General features: G+C 36.5%; 1 protein-coding gene across 3 annotated transcripts in view; it reads left to right on the top strand.

Annotated features, from left to right (window-relative positions):
• LOC126979878 (zinc finger protein ush) overlaps positions 1-17,247 on the top strand; it is a 288,948-nt gene extending 271,701 nt beyond the window's left edge. For all 3 annotated transcript variants that reach the window (XM_050829445.1, XM_050829444.1, XM_050829446.1), the window contains exons 2-3: positions 10,138-12,029; positions 13,721-17,247. In XM_050829445.1, the coding sequence (XP_050685402.1) occupies positions 10,138-12,029; positions 13,721-14,119 (2,291 nt within the window). In that variant the 3' untranslated portion in view covers positions 14,120-17,247. The remainder of the gene's footprint in view (positions 1-10,137; positions 12,030-13,720) is intronic.
• Positions 17,248-19,911: the final 2,664 nt, after the last annotated feature.

Below are 19,911 nucleotides of genomic sequence, written 5' to 3'. Positions count from 1 at the left end.
TTTATCTCAAGTAAGTCACAACCGGAGATAGACTGAATATTGGGAACAGCCGTTATACGTCTAGATAGACTATGACAGCTGTGAAAACGTCGAAAAAACATATGTTAAGAACTAAACTCTATTAAGAACGCTTTCGTACTACGTCCGATCCGTACCCGTGAAAACACGGTCCGAAATAGTCGTAGAACTAATGCTATGGTAGTTTACGCACTAGGTCTGGCTTCCGTCATCCGATTTCTTTCCGTCAACGGTTAGAAATAGTTCTCACGGGTACGGATCGGATTCGAATCGGCCGTAGTGCGAAAGCGCTGTGAGATCAATTCACGCACATTAACACAAAGTGCGATACAAATCGCGAGTTTAAGACGTAACTTGTCACGCACACTAAACTAATATTCCTGGCCTGTATTTATCGGTTTTCTAACAGCAAGAGACTCTATCTAGACATAAATTATATAAAAGTATAACGTTGAGTACATTTTATTAAATTGATATATTGATTAATATTAAAGTATGTATTTTTGTGCTATAACATATTATGATAGTTTGTTTGAGCGGCGTAGAAATTGATCACGGACCATCATTGCCCTAGTTTGCCAGTAGGAAAACCATAGTCAAATCATGTTCCTCGAGACTCGATTCCAAGTTAAGTTACCCTTCTGAATACAACCTTACGGCTCAGAAACGAGCAAACACAGTGACATTAGCATAGCTATCGAGTTTTTAAATCTATGCAAAACGCGATACGGCACTCCGACTCACGAGCGATTCTCGCTCAAACGTGAGATTTAATGCACCTATAATAAACCACAATTACCTATTTAATATTCAGTTTTACCTACCAGCCAATGAAGCTAATACGGCCATTACGTTCGTGACATGCATTGTGAAATACAGGGTAGAAAAAAATAAGAAGCAAAATGAAATGGCGATTGAGATCATTCTTGAAAAGTTGAATGCAACTTTTCAAGAATGATGATAATCTTAATATATATAAATTACGTGACACGTTGTTTGTCCGCGATGGACTCCTAAACTAATGAACGGATTTTAATGGGGATTACTTCATGGAGTGCAGTTTAGTCCAACTTGAGAGATAGGTTACTTTCTATTTCCATTTGGGAACCAAAATAAATTTTATTTTCATTATTTGTTTTGTATAGACATATTTTCTATGAGAGAATTTAGTGACGCAAGGGTTGGCAGTTCCGTTGTGAAACAATTTGATTTTAACAACAGGGTGCATTATTTTTGTTAATTTGTAAAAAAAAACAGTATTTTACTTATTATGTACAGTACAACGTCTGTCGAGTCAGCTAGTTAATATATATAAATCCAGTGTCCTGATGTTTGTTTCCAGTGAACTCCAAAACTAATGAACGGATTTTAATAGGGATTAATTACTTCATGGAGTGCAGTTTGGTCCAACTTGAGAGATAGGATAGTTTTTCGATTTGGAACCCATAATTATTTTGATTTCCAATATTTGTTTTGTGTCGACATATTTTCTATGAGAGAATTTATTGAAGCACTGTTTGACAGTTCTGCTATGAAACAATTTCATTATAAGAACAGGGAGCATATTTTACGAAATAATTCTTGATGTTATGAAATATTTTTTTACAAATTCATAAAAATGTGAGATTTAATGCGCCTATAATAAACCACAGTTACCTGCTTAATATTCAGTGTTACCTACCAGCCAATGAGGCTAATACGGCCATTACATTCGTGCCATGCATTGTGAAATACAGGGTAGAAAAAAAACAAGGAAACGAAATCGCGTTTGAAATCATTCTTGAATGATACTGTATTCTTAGATAATTTATAGAGTTTCTTGCTCTTAGACAACCGATAAAAACAGGCCAGGTATATTAGTTTAGTTTGCGTGACAAGCTACGTTTTACACTCGCTATTTGTATAACACTTCGTCTTAATGTGCTTGAATTGCCCAAAATAGAGGTTAGTTCTGAAGTCTTACTTTCTTTTTTCGACGTTTTCATAGCTGTCATAGTCTTTCTAGACTATGTCATTATTTATGAAGTTCTCATATAATATATTATTTGCGAATGTTGTTTAACACAAAAATATTATTGAAGTGAAATAAAACAGTGTCAAACAAAATAAAAGCTCAGGGTACTCTAACAAAGTTTTATTTGGTTCTCTTTTAGGAATTTCCTCTTTGATTCTTCAATAGTAACTTTTCGATGTTTTTTATAACAAGAATCGATTCTGTTAATTAATGATGAATCGATGATAACATCGATCGCTCGATACAAATGTTGCCAGTTGCGCGGCGCTGGAGGCGTCAAAAGTGGGCGTGGGTAGTGACGGGCGACGTAACGGAGTCGGCGTCCAATCGAATCCATCTCGATTTAATTATACGCATCGAGTGTACTCGATGATATAACCTATCTGTTGATAAGGTATCGAGTTCGCGAATAATTTCATGAGATGAATTCGTGATTTGTTTTCGACATAATACTCGAAAACTTTGAGTAAGTATATATATTATCTAACTCCTCGCTCATGATTTCAATTGCTCCGTAATTAAATATATTGACTGTTGCAGTTAAATTTCACAAAATTTGGTATACGTAGGGGATTTGAAACAAATGTGATTTGAAATGGTATCGATTTCTGTAAACTTAGAACCTTCGTCGAAGTGTTGAAGACAAATACTGAAGGAATTTACACTCAAGAAAACTCAAAACATTTATATAGTTATGGATTTCCGCAAAATAACGCCTAATTTAATAAGTTAACAGAATAAATTGCCTAAACAATTAACACAATTATTGTAATGGATGTAGCACCTGACAAACTAATTTGTTTTGTATATTACAGCCATTAAAAAAATACTCCATTGATTGAAAAGAGTGGCCGTTGAGTGTCTTGTACGTTCTTCTCACGAACTCTACTGTTTCCATAGTATGGTAGATCCAGTAATTTATAAGAAATATTTATAGTTACGATTCAAAAGCATTTATTTAATATATTTATAATACTTCAGAAGATTTTATAACATCGTTAAAGATATTGAATGATAATGCAATCTATGTACTTTGTGTCTCTCTTATTGGCCCTAATTGGTTAGTTGACTTACAGAGACTGAACTTAAAAATATCAAGCAGAATGGACAATATTCCTTAATAATATAATAATAATAATATTGACACACTTTTTACACAAATTATCTTGCCCCAAGTTAAGCATATATAGCCTGTGTTATGGGTTACAAGACAATGATATATTTAATACAATATACTTACTTAAACATACATAAATTCATATAAACATACATAAATACATTTAAACATCCATGACTCGGAAACAAACATTAATATTCATCATATAAATGCTTGCAACTAACGGAATTCGAACCCGGGACCTCTAGCTTTGTAGGTAGGATCGCTAACCACTTAGCTATACAGGTCGTCAATGGCGCTTATTTCCGAAGGAATGCGGCATTCCTTAAAATCAAATTAATAGCCATAATAGTTTAATCTAAACAATTATTTATGTAATCACAGAGTCTACAACAAACATGCCAGTACGTCCCAACATCAAATTTGAAAACATAAAAAGCCAACCGTAGCAAGAAATGGCGAACCGCAAAAACACCGCGCTAGATAAGCGCTTCCTGGCACGTCCTGTTGTGTATAAATCTTGATGGCGTGTCCCCAAGATAACGTACACACAGGCAAATCAAATTAGTTACCTTTAATATTTCCATAGTCTAAATTCTAGAACATTCTTTAATCTTCGTAATCGTCGGTAACTGGATAAAAAGATCTTGTACGTGAACGGTTGTAAAGATAATTTTGGCGAAAACCATTTTAAAATCTTAAATACTTAAAATTGATAGTAAGATTAGCATAATTATAATAAGAAAAATATATCCCGCTAATATTATAAACGTGAAAGTTTGTAAGAATTTATAGATGATTGTTACTCTTTCACGTAAAAACTACCGAATGGATTTTGATGAAATTTTACAATAATATAGCTTACACATCAGAATAACGGATAGGCTATAATTTATTAAGATATTATTAAAAGTAGGTGGATATCAAGAGGTGTCAATTTTGACACCATGTATCAGTTAGTCCAACGCGGCAATACTGCCAATATTGTGGTACTACTTCCACAGTATAACAATAAAATAGCATAGAAGGACAATAGTCCTACACCTACATTACATGTGCATTATAAATATTACTTATAACTATATTAAGGCGCGTATTACTTTATTATAGTGCCTCGATTGTATAAATATACCACCTCATGTTCCTATGGCATTACCTTTTTTGTTTGAAGTCATAACAAGTACAGTTATTACAAGTTTAATTTTTTTTTTGTCTTGATCTTTGTCACTACAGAGTTACAGGACAGGGAGAGGTATTTTAAACTGGGAGTAACTTTACACTGCGGTTATTAGGACATATAGTATACCTTTAGGCGTCATTGGTTCTGAAGGAATCATTTAAAAAAATAAATGACTAGTTTATCATTTAAAAATAATAATTATAATTTAAATTTAAGTGCTTAAAATGTAGAGTTTGTTAATGTTAATTATAATAATAACTAGAGTTTTGTTAATAATCATTTTGCATGCCAGAAATGGCCGATAACATTGATACATTAAAACTATTTACACCCATTGTTACATGTTTTCTAGCAAAATAAAAGATTTATTTATTTATTCTTTCCATTCTTACACACTTACTTGTCTTAGAAGTTTTTAAGTTAGTATTTACACTATGAGGTGTATTCAAAAGAACTTTTTTTAAAAAAGCTTCGTTTTTTTTATCGTAGATATTACTTTAAACCAGAATATATACACTAATTCTATTACTACTATTTACATTGTTACAAAGCTAATCATTTTGCTGAATTACTTACGTACATAATCACCAGCATTGTCAAATTAAAACAAAAGTATTGATTTAGGCTTAAAGTAAGCACTTTTGAATCATCACTATAAATATTTCTTTTAAATGTCTTAATCTATTACTAATATTATAAAGCTGCAGTATTTGTTTGTTTGAACGCGCTAATCTCTGGTACTACTGGTCCGATTTGAATGATTCTTTCAGTGTTGGGTAGTCCATTTATCGAGGAAGGCTATAGGCTATGTTTTTTTTTTCAAAATTAGGGATCCGTAATAAAATTGCTATTTTGTAACACAAGGTGTAAAATCGAAAACCTATTTTTGCGTGCGCTGCAAAAACTATTGACAATAGAACAAAATGATGTACAGGCTATAATATAGGCAATATTTTATTACTTATAAAACTATCGCGTGAATTATACTTTATATGGCAAAACAACGTTTGCCGGGTCAGCTAGTCTATTATATGCTCGGAAAAAGTAGAGTTCGTGAGATGAACATACAAGAAACTCAACGGCTACTCTTTTCAAAAAATAGAGTATCTTACAATGGCTGTAATGTACAAAAAAAATAGTTTGTAAGGTGCTGCATCCAATATATGAAGTGTGTTCAAAGTTCAAAGTGTTATAAATATCAAATATTTCATAAAAAGTAATAAAGAACAAATTGTATAAATTCTCGAATATTGGATGCATCAACCTTTAGAGCTTGAATTAATTATTTGTGTAAGGATGCTACGATGGTTGTTATAACTGTCATAATTAGTAATCCAATGATTTATTTACTATACAGGTCGACCTCACCACAAGTAGCATCCGTTGCGTGCGATAACTCCATTTGAACTGGTATTAATGAAAATCATTAAAGTCAGCGCGATACAGGAGTAATCGTAACTTTACATAGAGGCTAACACTTCCCAATCGAAAGGCAATCACAGCTGTGAATCGCGCGCGGTCCGCGGTCTGCGGAGTGGTAGGTACACCCTGCACCGATATGTAAATACACACAGATCGTGAACCACGACGGCTTTCCGTCGAGAATGCTCACTCATGATCAAACTTATGATTATATTGTATTTATTTATAATGTTGAAAACGTTTCAACGATATCATTCGACGACATCCAATGAATTTATAAACATTTTCTTCCAGAGATACAAAGTCTAACTTTGATAGCACCTTTCCTTAGATTAAGGCTTATATATAATAGGCTGATCATTTTATATTGCTTCTATCATATCAGCCGGAAGACGATCACAAAGTCTTCCCCAAAGATCTCCGCGACGTTCGATCCTGCGGTATCCTCATCCAACCTATTCCGGCGGTCTTGTGGTCAACACTGCGTCTTCCGGTACGTGGTCGCCATACACGGACTTTGCTGCCCCAACGGCCATCTGTCCGTCGGACTATGTGCCTTACCCACAGCAATCATTTGGGCTATGTAAGTGACTTTGGTTCTCCTACGGATCTCCTCATTTCTGATTCGATCTCGCAGGGAAACTCCGTGCATAGCCCTCTCTGTAACTCCTGAGCGACCATGTCTGTGTACCGTCACAACTGGCAACACACACTGGTAAAAAATCTTTGTCTTTAGACACTGTGGTATTTGGGACGAGAAGATTTTTACGGAACTTGGATTCGACGAATGGCCTCTTTCGCGAAATTGTACCTGCCTAACTGGATCTTTTCTCCAAGGTAGACGTAGTTATACTGAGACACCTAACGGTCATTTTTTACATAGTCTTTCGCGCCTGAACAACCATTAGCTTAGTGATAAAACTATCGGAAACAAACTCGCTTCAAGCTCATAACTCTTTTCCAATTTCTTGTTCTGCTCGCTACTCGTTCATCGCCGGCGGTGGCAGTCATACCTTCCTGTCACAACAAATTTAACTGTAACGATGTCCGACGCAGCCATTTGCAATGGCGTATTGAATGACGAGAACAACTTGAACAAGACAAAGGTGTCTCATTCTATAATAGTCGATGGTTATCAGTTCGGATTCGACGAAACAAAACATGAACAGCGTCCGAGTGTGTAACTATGTGTATAAAGGCACATAATATCACAGGTAGTTGGTATCAGATATCGAATAACTAGGTGATCAGTCACCGCCTCGCCCCGTCACAGATCGTTATCGTTCCGATTGTGACCGACTCGATGCACGACTATTTTAATTGGAGTCTGATCTTTGATCTGATAAATTTAAGGACAAGATGTTGTAGGCACGTGTTGGCTGCCTGTCTCTTGTATGAGTTTAATACATTTGTTTCTATGGAAGCGTTGTGGCGTTTATTTTGTTTATTAACAGGTCACAGATTTCACATTCACTTACTTTCCAATCGAATTCTTAAAAGGATAAAGTCTGCTGATTTTAAAGATAAACTTCTACTAGCGAGATAGGAAAAAAAATATAAGAGTGAATTTTTACGATGCGCGCGCACACCGTCATCCAAATTGGTCACCCTGACGTTATAAGGCATAAAAGCCATTTATTTTCTCAAAATTGGCTCCTTTAGAATTCTTTTTGGCTTCATTTCTAATACTACTACCGCTTCCGAAACAAATGGCGCTCTGAGAGAGAAGCGGCGCAAGAAACTCTCCCAGCATTCTTTTTGCGCACTTATTATAAAATATACAATATTGAGTTAGTTGGTCAACTAAACCATTAATTGTATGTCCTTGTAACGCCAAATAAATATAACTTCTTGTGTATTTACATTAGTACACTTCTCAATGTGTATGTTATGAGAGTAATATATTAGAAGTAGTGGTAGTGTATTAAATGTATTTGAAAAGAATTCTGGATGGATTGGATGATTGATTTTTCTGTGAATCATTAAACTTGTTCTTGTACGTGTACTGTTAACTGGAGGACGTACCTACGGCTCCGCTGGTCTGGCGTGGAAGTCGTATTCCGTGGCGCACGGAAATGTGTGGTTTTTCTGAAATTCTGGCAGAGAATGGGGGTGTCGTGAGTCTCGACGTAATTTTATAGTGTGTGGCGTAACAGTACCTATATCTACATAATATATCTTCAGTACCGGTTAATGGTTAAACGTGATACAATTTTTTCTCCCTTGGTATTCCTGATACTAATACTAACTGTGAAGAAACGTGGAACGAATTTATATATAAACCTATATAACGATATCTAAAGCCGTTGTGAACAGATTTTTAAAAGTCAATTAATTTATTTTTAATACTATACTAATATTATAAAGCTGCAGTGTTTGTTTGTTTGTTTGAACGCGCTAATCTCTGGTACTACTGGTCCGATTTGAATGATTCTTTCAGTGTTGGGTAGTCCATTTATCGAGGAATGGAGGAGGCTATGTTTTTTTTTCAAAATTAGGGATCCGTAATAAAATTGCTATTTTGTAACACAAGGTGTAAAATCGAAAACATATTTTTGCGTGCGCTGCAAAAACTATTGACAATAGAACAAAATGATGTACAGGCTATAATATAGGCAATATTTTATCTCGGTATTTCCACGGAAACGAGACAAACGCGGGTGAAACCGCGGGGCACAGCTAGTTTTTAATATTTACATAGTCGGCTTATTTTTTAAAATAATAACCAACATAGTAATATATAACTATATAAAACTTTTTAATTAATATTTAAAGTGTCATTTGTAATTAAGCCGTCATTATACAAACTATTTTAAATACAATCTATGTATGCAAAATAAAGCAATATATAGGTATAAAACAATTCAAAGCCTCATAATTATTAATACTTACATAATATTTTTCAGTAACTTTTATGAATAGAATATTTTGATGTTATAAACTGCCTCAAAAAGAAAAATTATTTTTTCTACAATAGTTATGCTAAAAGTATTTACTTACCTATAACCACTTGATCATTTTTAATTTTAATTGCAACTAAATTATAAGATACCTTATTTATTATTGTCATAAAGCGCCTTTAATTATACTTAGGTATAATTTTAATGTAATAATTTTAATACCCATTTCACGTTTTCTCTATAAAATTAGTATTCGATATTATTTTTTTAAAGTGTAAAGCAAACCTTCATTTACAATACCAATTGCATTTACAAGTCTGCAGCTGTTCTCATGGGAATATTAATTAAATAAATCGTAAGCTATTCAAAGACTAGCCGGGTACTATGACTAGCCTTTTATCAAAGCGATGCGGGTACTTGATGTTTCAAACAAAATAATTCAACAGTTATGCTTTAAGGTGCTCTACGCGAAATAAAAGCAGTTGCTATACGTTTATATATTACATTTGACATGTTTATAAAGACAAAAGCTCCGATGAATATCACATAACGAATCGACATTCGGCTCGCGAACGTCGCTTAAACGACACCCAGTCACGCCATCTATCTAATTTAACATTGAACTCAAACAATCACTACTTATAACTTACTTAGTGGAAACGGGCGCACTAACAGAACTAACAAACAACGATAAACTCGCATTCGGTATGACAACAACATTAAATGCTCGATAAAACGAGCATTAGTCAGACCAATCCCGTGTCACTATGGATCGTAACGGCCAATCGGAAGCGGCGGCTAGGATAGCGTGACCCGAACGCAATCCGATTGAAGTAGCATTCGTTACCGGGAGATGGCGGTCGGCGCGCACGCCAATCGTCGCGTCCATCTCGCTGTCGTGCCCATATAATGATCTTCACAGGGCCAGGAGAATGAAGTTGAGCCTCTCATTAATTGGCGTTTTGAGTTGAGATCGCTCAGCGAAAGATAGGTTAATTCCTCGCTCGGTAGAGATCGTTGTCGTTCAAAAAGGAAGGTGAGCGGACATTTTCTGGAAATCTGATCCAATTACAAGAGGGCCTCTCGACTTTTATATTGTTTTGTGAGTGGTCAATCTCAGGCGCTTTGTGATCGTACAATATCTCGGCCGAATAGGATTGATAGATACATTCCAAACAACCATGTATGAATACCTAGTACAACATTTATAAAGTTTCTCAAAACCCACCCACGCAGAGAAATTTACATAGCGCGAGCACGTCTCAATTAGGAGCACTAATGTATGCCTCGACCGAAGCCCTGATCTGACTGACGTAGACAGATAGGGAGCGAAACGTGACGAGTGCCGGCTATCGCGAGAAAACCAATGCCAAGTTGGCATCGCTCAGCTATTAACAACACTAATAGGACCCGATATCGACGTATTTTTATTTGAACACTTTAATCCTATTTGCGTATGAGTTTTTAAATCAGGGCTTCTTTACAGGTGAGGACGAGGAATGGGGAAACGAGAACGAGGCGATGCCGGGAGAACCTCGCACGCCGAGTTCAGGGGGCGAGCGAGCGTCGAGCGGCGCCGCTTCTCCTACTTCGGGGAGTTCTCCCGCTGCCTCGCCTCCGCGCCTGCGGCTGAATACCAGCCTGGCTACCGACCCGGCGCTTGCACCACAAGCGACGTTACTGAAGCGTGAATCGCCATCCCCTTCGCCGCCGCCACCGGCAACACAACAGCCGAAAGACTTTATACCGATTACCGTAAATAACTTCCCAGCTTTATTCCCTACTGTTGCCCCGCCGGGCTATACGTGCACACCCTGCGGTATAAGATACTCTTCTCTGAGCACACTCCAAGCTCATCAGCAACATTACTGCTCCAAACGAAAAACTAAGGCCGAAAACAACGACTCTTCTACGGAGCAAGCGGCTGACGATTCAAGTGGCGATGCTAAATGTTCAAGACCTCCAGAAGCCTCAAGAAAACAATACGCGTGTACATACTGTTCCTATAGTGCTGATAAAAAAGTTAGTTTAAATCGTCACATGCGAATGCATTCATCGTCACCATTAAGCAGTGGAACGCCCGTACCAGCACCTACCTCAAATGGTGAAGCAACAGAGAGCTCTCCAACCCAAGACAGACACTGCGTCGACTGCGACATTCACTTTAGTTCGGTAAAAACGTACCGCGCACACAAAGACTACTACTGCAACACTAGGCAAGTTGTCAAGCCAGCATTGGCTGCTAGAACAGGTTCAGTAACTTCAGGCTCCGCCCCTCCATCACCAGGAACTAGTCCACCGGCGCAGAATCAGTACGCCCTCGCGTTACCAACCAATCCAATTCTCATCGTACCATATTCATTGTTTCGGAGTGCCAGCACCTTGCCTGGTACAACTTTACCAGATCCCGACACGCCGTGCTTTCTGTTGCCGAATGGCACATTCCAACCAATAAGTCGAGCGTTGGCAAATTCAAACACAGAGGGTAAAGAAGCCGAAGTGTTAAAGTCTGCAAACCGGCCTCGTGAACCGTCAAGGGACACCACCACACCATTAGATCTGAGCGTGCGCCGCACACCTGAATCAGTCACAACTGATGAACACGAGAAAGAAAACAGACTTCGGTCAACGACACCAGAACAGATAGTCTGTGCTCCGTCATTACCCGGGTCACCTGCCACACCCTCACCGTCAAGAAGATCATCTTCACCAAGCGGTGAGAGTTCACCTAAGCGAAGACGGCGAAACTCAAGGGATCCTACTCCAAAGCCACTAATACCATCGCCTCATGATGATAAATTTTCAGGTTTGGTTCCTCAATCGATAATACCACCAGCTCTGGCCCTACGACTCGCAACAGAATTGCCCGTTACCACGTCATCACCTCAAGTTTTGGTCAAACAAGGTGTATCCAAATGCAAAGAGTGCAATATTGTATTCTACAAGTATGAAAACTATCGCATTCACAAGCGGAACTACTGCTCTGCTCGAGGTGGTGAAGAACGCGCAAGTCCTGCGCCCCCGGAGCCCGGGCCTCCGCCGCAGTACCGCCAACTGATATGTCTAGCGTGCGGCATACATTTTAGTTCCTTAGATAATCTCACCACACACCAATCGTTCTATTGCACGAAGAGAGACACGCGTTCTCCGAGAAGTTTGCCAGAAGTGGCGAGACCGGCCTCGAATTCTGAGGGAGGATGGAAATGTCCTTGCTGCGATGTCGTTTCCCCTACTGCAGCCGCAGCACAGAGACACGTGGAAGGCCATGGTGCAGTAAAAGCATTCCGGTGCACAATCTGTCGATACCGGGGCAACACGCTGAGAGGAATGCGGACCCACATACGCATGCACTTCCGGGACAAGCCTGCAGATCTGCAGGTACGTCAAAGTCAAAGTTATTTATTAGAAATAAACATTCATTTGTAAAGATTTTACAGATTTAAAACTATAGACATGTTTCGTCTTGCCAAACATGCAACTATTTTAATGTTCACATTTAATATATCACAGTTCACATAAATAATATTAATAATCGTCACACTAAACTGGCAAATGATTAATTACTAGTTGGTGTGAGAGACTTACTTTATAATATTAACAAAAGCCAATCTAGCCCGAAATTATTTCAAAACTTTATGAAACTCTAAGAGATTTTGAGAGAAATTTATCGTTAACAAACAAGGGAAATAATTGTACAACCATCACACCCGAATCACCTTCTTAACCTAACTAACTCATTTGAGTTAGTTCAATAGATTACTGCATTTCTAACACTGAAAACACAGAGTAATTATTATAGTAATGTAACTAATAAATACTGACACGTACCTACAGCATACTTATTCAAAGACTAGTACATAGATTAGGTATAGTATAATGGTTGTTTCTTATATACTATAATATATAATACAGACTCTTAAGGTTATTGAGTTACTGGCTGGTGATTTGATGGCTTTCTCGCCTTTCTCTCTTATTATAACCTTTTTTTTATGAGAAACAGCAAAGCGTTCACCTAGTAGTGAGCTTTAGGTACGCCATGCCCGTAACAATGCAGTGCCGCCAAGGATTTATGATTGATACCAAAAATCTGAGGCTAAGATGTACTACTACTTAGAGAGTACTGAGAGTGGTAAAACGCGAACTTGGGTTTTGCATTGGGCTGTTTTAACTTAAGCTCAGCATAATTTCAGCTGTAAATTGACTATAAAAACGAAATCAAAGATTAGAAATTAAGCTTAAGTACACTCAGCTAAGTTATACGTAAGTAAAGACTGAGCAAAGTCTCAGTACGCTCTGTAGATCGCAGCCTTAGACAGAAGTTTTTATGAAGTCTCAGTTAGTCCAGTAATTTCGTTAGCTATGGCGCCTTTCAAGACGAAAAACATAACTGCTTCACCGCAGAAAACGGCACCATTATGGTAGTCGGCACCTTGCACGCAGAAAACTCTGGATTTGAATTAAAAATTAATATTGAAGTCAAACTTTTAAGGTTTGACCTACGATGAGGAGATACTTTTCGCCACTTTTTTCTTAGTAAACTTTGATTAGAACATTATCTTCATTCAATTGGCACAATTAGCAGGTACTAAAAAGCAGATAAAACTCTATGGATAGATAAGTACCTATCCATAGAGTTTTTTTCTGTGCGAGGAACGTTATGTAACTGAGACTAATCTTTCTAATGTTAATTTCGACATTTGCCCATATAATACACGTAGGGACCACGCACCGCCAAATTATGGCAAAAATACACTGCACAATGCGTATTATACAGTAATAACTGTGTTTGGGTTTGAAGGGCGCCGTAGCTATTTGGTGAAATTACTGGGCAAATGAGACCTAACATCTTATATCTCAAAGTGACGAGCGCAATTGTAGTGCCGCTCAGAATTTTTGGGGTTTTTTCGAGAATCCTGAGCGGCACTGCATTGTAATGGGCATGGCGTTTCAATTATCATAAGCTGAACGTCCTGCTCGTCTCGTTCCTTATTTTCATTAAAAAAAAACTATGTCATCTAAACACAAACGAAAACAGTATACTTAGTAAAAATAGTGTTAATAAATTTCAGGAGGAGAGCTTTATCTCGTGCGTGGTGGAGGACGACAGTCGTGAAGCTTCGTCTCCGAGCCCGGCCGGCGGCGAGCGCGTACACCGCTGCGGCAGCTGTGCGTACACGTCCACGTACCGCGGCAACGTTGTACGCCACGCGCGCCTCGTGCACGCCGCCGACGACCCGGAACCCGAGCGGATGTCCCCCGCGCCCGCGCCCGTGGCCCCGCCCGCTCTCGTCAAGAAGGAGCCCGAGCTCGACGAGGAGACCCCCAACTACTGCAAGTCGTGCAACATCTCCTTCAAATACGTCAACACTTACAAAGCGCACAAACAGTTCTACTGCACCGCAGCCAATCAGGACGCCGCGGCCAATAACAATCTACCCGCACGCGTCACTGATACGCCCGTTGTCTAGCCATCCGAATTTAAATATTACTCTCTTAATTCTAAAATCTACATTAGCTTGACTATGTAAGTTTAATTACACGATATAATATTCGACTTTTGTATATGAAATGTGCTAAAATCTAAATTATACTAAAACCGCTTCGCTTTAATTATATTCATTATCATTATATTGGAATTATATGTGCAATAATTATTTAAAATAAGATCATAATCGATTTTCAGCATATCATAACTGATAAAATAATCGATATAATCTTCATTCGGTGTCAGACTGAAGAATGAAATCTCGTATTGTACATAACTAGGTGTTCGTCCGTTATTGTTATGTAAATGTATTTGTTTAGAAGTTAACCCTTTATCTTATTAGTAGTACCTACGTTATAAACCAAAATTGTAAATAATTGTAAAGATATTATCGCATTGTAACTAAATTTATTACCATTCGTTTCTAAGGTTGTTCTTTATTTGTTGTTATTTTTTTAGTAACTCTCCGAGACACTTTATCCGTAGTCAAATTCTATGGCCAGTTCGGCATCTACTGAATATAACAATAAGTAGTAAGAGCGAGATAATCAGACAAATTATTTATATTTAACAGATTTTACATTTTTCTTGAATTCGATTGTGAAAAGTACAATTCAAATCAATTAAATCCATAACGATTTCACTGCAAATAAAATAATTCGATTCTGAAAATTTCGATACAATTCAATTGTTTTTTTTTTTTCAACAACAACCATAGTAACCTTTAAGCTAAGATCATTTATACGTCTAAATAGACTGTGACAGTTGTGGAAACGTCGAAAAAAATTGAAACTTATATTAGAACTAACCTCTATTTTGAGGAATGCACGCACACTAACACAAAGTGTCATACAAATCGCGAGTGTAAGACGTAGCTTGTCACGCACACTAAAGTATTATTCCTGGCCTGTTTTTATCAGTTGTCTACAACAGCAAGAGACTATCTAGACGTATTAATTATCTAAGCCTATAAGTTATACAACAAAAATATAAAATATAGTAGAAATCTATACGACCTAATAAGGCAAGATTTTTTCATATTACTAAAGCTCACAGGGAGAATTTTCTCAATTATTGCATTCAAGTAGACTTTGAATTGCTCTTCACATTACTCTGCCAATCAAGATGCTCAGTTCAGCGTTTCACTTATTATTTACATTCCCAACCGCAAACTAACTAAGGTAAATTTTGATTGTTGGTTCAAATATTTCAATTAATATATTTTTAAGAAATAATTCTAACAGTAAAGTTCATTCAGGTTATAAAATAGAAGTTTTCTATAGTCAGAAATAATTATATGACTAGATTATAAAGATTTAATTTTACAACAATATTCTAAAATAGAGTCACAGGGCCTCTAACAAGTCTTCCTTTTGATATATGCCAATCTTTGTGTTCAGCAAATTACATATAATTAGTAACAATCTTGATATTATCACCAATATTCGTACTTGTTTTCAATTCCATCTAAGTTTAAATTCGCTTTAGAAGCCTCTATGTTAGCCATGTTCTATAAATTGACAGTTTCACTCCAATACCTTGTTTTGTCTATGCCAAAGCATTCGCTAGGTTAATCCTAATGCATTTATAGGTATCTCATTAATTATAATCCTAGTTTTAAGATGAACAAGACTTATTCCTTAGATAAACCTCCGTGTATTCATTTGTGCTCGTCTTTAATGGAATAAGTCGTCTCGATATGGCATTGGCCATGGGGTGTGACTTCCCTACTGGTTTAACATACTTTCTCGTTCAATTTATTATTAAATTGACTAGAATTTTTGAAACCTCATGGTAAATATATTTGCAATTGTTGAACAAAAAATCTCTTGGGGGTACTTATTTGTTGCCAATTTAGAGAGGCTGGACCTCAATAACTTTAATTTCCACTTGGGGGAGCCATTGGACAAGTAGTGGACATCTTCAGGCTGAAATTATGAGACCTCAATGCAATCTCAAAACAATTACCTATAATAATCAGTTTTTTGAGACCACATTTGAGACAAACTTAAACATATGCAACAAGGATATTTTCAAATTTAAATTACTTAATTCAAAAAAAATATTTGGAAAAGAAATGCCTCAGATCTGGGAAGAACAGTACATGATATACAATTTTTTATGATGTATTTAGATCGAACTTAAAGGTATAATTATCTAGTCCTTGTACTTGAATACTATAAAGAGATTTTTTGAGATAGAGGCCAATTGCAACTACATTTGTCATGCTTTATATAATGTATACGTATATTAGTAAAATGTAGAATAACGGAACTTGCCAACATCCCAAGGCATGCCATATTTATCAAAGAAAATCTCGAATAAAAGTCGACTTGAATTTCATGCAAACATTACGATTACACATACAAGTTATAAGTAATTCAACTCTACGCCAAATATTTGTATGAACTGCACAGACTGTAGCACCGCTGTCGTTTACTACACAAAGTTACCATTCTCTAGTTAGTCTGTGCGAACACAGCATAGATAACCTAGATGGCTTTAAGGACTTGTATCCAAAACCACAATAAAGTTAACCTAGCCATTGACAATGAACGCAGAAATAGTTAATAGTCAATACCCACACAATCGCACATTGTACAATAACAAAACAGTATGAGAAAACGCGGCTGTGGAAATTTCTAATTTAGCGGAACCGATTTTTGTAATGTTTCCTTCAAAAAAAATTGACAATGGCTCGAACGTTCATCGCGCGGAGCCATAAACCAAAAAAAAATACAAAGTGGCTCTGTGGTTATTATTTGACAATGTGCAGATCTAGAAATTAATGTCAATGCCTCATTTTCCCGCTTTTACCAACATAATATTATTATGTATTGATATAAGTACTCCAAAATTTGTACAAATAATGGAACTAAATGGACGTAGATTAATACAAGCTACCTATATCTCTCCTAACACGTAAATAGAGCATTAGTGATGAATTGTAAACAAATATTGGCATTTAGAAACCATTGACTCGTAACTTGTATGTTTGTAATGAAATCAAGTCCATCTTTAACATCAGTGCTACATTTAAATGTAACGTTTAATACGGATAATGTAAATTAAATTACGGCAGACAATAAATTATTTATCTGATATTAATAACTGTGTTTTAATTAATAAATTCCATTCATATCTTTTCAGTTCATTGGAATATATAACAAGCATGCTGCACTAAGTGGAATCAGTTTCTGCTCTCCAAGTTCCTTACCTTACCTGCCGTACCTTAATAATATATATATCTTAATATATAAAAATTACGTGTCACGTTGTTTGTCCGCGATGGACTCCTAAACTAATGAACGGATTTTAATAGGGGCAGCTAGTATATATAACTAGCTGACCCAGCAAACGTTGTATTGCCATATTAAAAGCCATGTATTGTAATTAAAAAACAAATTTGGAGAATAAAAAGTAGATGCAACCGATTCTCAGACCTACCAAATTTATCGTATTACAATTATTGTATTCGATTGCCATCTTGCAACCCTATAGCGGATTTGTGGATGGAACAGCTATATAAATAATATAAAAATCGCGATACAAAAATAGTTGTTGATCGTAGAAGGGCGAAAATTTTAAGTTAATTTCTATTTTTTAATGCTGAATCATAATAAATAAAATTGACAAAAATTGACAAAAATATGAAAAAAAATAGGGGCGGACTACCCTTAACATTTATGGGGATGAAAAATAGATTTTGTCCGATTCTCAGATCTACCCAATATGCACACAAAATTTAATGAGAATCGGCCAAGGCGTTTCTGAGGAGTTTAACAAACACCGCGACACGAGAATTTTATATATTAGACTAGCTGACCCAGCAAACGTTGTATTGCCGATATTAAAATCGCGATGCAAAAGTAACTGTTGATCGTAGATGAGTGAAAATTTGAAGTTGTATGTATTTTTTAATGCTGACTCATAATCAAACAAATTTAAAAAAAATGACAAAAAAATTAAAAAAAAAATTCGTGTTGACCACCCTTAACATTTAGGGGGGATGAAAAATAGATGTTGTCCGATTCTCAGACCTACCCAATATGCACTCAAAATTTCATGAGAATTGGTCAAGCCGTTTCGAAGGAGTTTAACTGCAAACACCGCGACATAAGAATTTTATATATTAGATATACTACTTACTCAAAACAAAATAAGGGCCACTAATATTTGTTGCTGTAGCACGAATACAGTAAAGACATTAGATACATTGTTTAACCTATGCAACTACGAAATAATGTTACTGCTTACAATTTTGGCTAACAAGTATTGTTTAAAATAATGGTTACAAATTGCTTTTTTTTTACTTCTTAGAGAAATTCGCCATTTTGAATTGAAAACATGAACAAAAGAGAATTCTGTTTCTTTTGTTACTTTTGTTTCTTCTTTATAGTAACGAGTCCTATGTCCTCCTCTCTTATCAATGCACTCCTGAAGCCTCGCATGCATCATCATCATCAACCAGATGACGTCCACAGCTGGACAAAGACCTCTTCCAAAGATCTCTACGACGATCGGTCCTCATCCAACGTATCTAACTTGACCAAAGGATCTAACTTGTACATGGTGATACAACTTGTACTTCATTACTTTTTATGAAATACTTAATACTTTGAACACGATTCATATGTAGGAGGCAGCACCTTACAAATTACTTTGTTTTGTAAGTAAGTCTAATACAGCCATTGAAAAACACTCCATTGGATTGAAAAAAGAGTGGCCATTGAGTTTCTTGTAAGTTCTTCTCACGTGCTCTGCTTTTACCGAACATATTATGGTATATTCAGTAATTTAATAGAAATATTTATAGTGACGATTGAAAAGTGCATATTTTGAACCACATATTGTGTATGTTTTTTTTTTAATTTTCAATTAATTGCAAAGCGACACTTTGGGATTACCTATACCGCTCATCTGAACGCCATTACACCTTAGTAACTTATTTTTTTATTGTGTCTTTTAAAAAAAGCATAGGATAGTTATAAGTTGCGAATATAAGAAAACCAGAATCTGGATTTCGAGCCACGGGAATTTACCCATTGAATTTTAGGACACCGTCGCTGATAGCACAAGGATCGGATCAAATCGCTGAAGACCAAGACCCAAATTTCCAGAATTTTGAATCCGATGATCTGAGTCTGATAGTATGGCCATAATTTCAGGACATACAACATCTTCTTTGGACCATCAAATAAGGATCGATGCTCTGAATCTGTTTTGGCAGTTGCTTGTGACCAAGAACTGGATTATGAGGAAAGAACTCCGGCATCCTTTGCTGCTATAGCAACAACACCAACTATTGCACCAACTTCTAAGCTAGGTCAAAGAAAGAGGAAACAACATGCTACCAGCTACCGTATTAACTGCAACTCCTACTAAATTATTTTGGAGGATAAAGAAAAGATGATAAATCAAGACCAAAAAAAGTTGTCAAAAGAAAAGAAGAACAAGCATATAATGAAACAAAAATCTAACAGGATATTTTTTTTTACAAGAAAGTTCTTCAGAGTGAAGATGAAGAGCACCTTTGCGACGATGACAGTAATAACGAAATGATGGTGGAAGATGAAAATGATAACAAATGTGTTATTTGCGAATCTTGATCAAATTCCTCACGTTTTCATCTGAAATCTTCTTCCAGACACGTATAAAGCGTCAATCAGTTGCTCTTGGTTGTAGACCTCACACCTCATCCTCTCTAACCCTTCGTTTCAATTGGAACACATATGCTCGATTGGATTTAAGTCCGGACTTATAGCGGACGACGGT

This window comes from Leptidea sinapis, chromosome 4 (genome assembly GCF_905404315.1).
Source record: "Leptidea sinapis chromosome 4, ilLepSina1.1, whole genome shotgun sequence".
NCBI lineage: Eukaryota > Metazoa > Arthropoda > Insecta > Lepidoptera > Pieridae > Leptidea > Leptidea sinapis.
The sequence above is the reverse complement of the archived record's forward strand: the minus strand, read 5'-3'. Positions and strand labels throughout refer to the sequence as shown.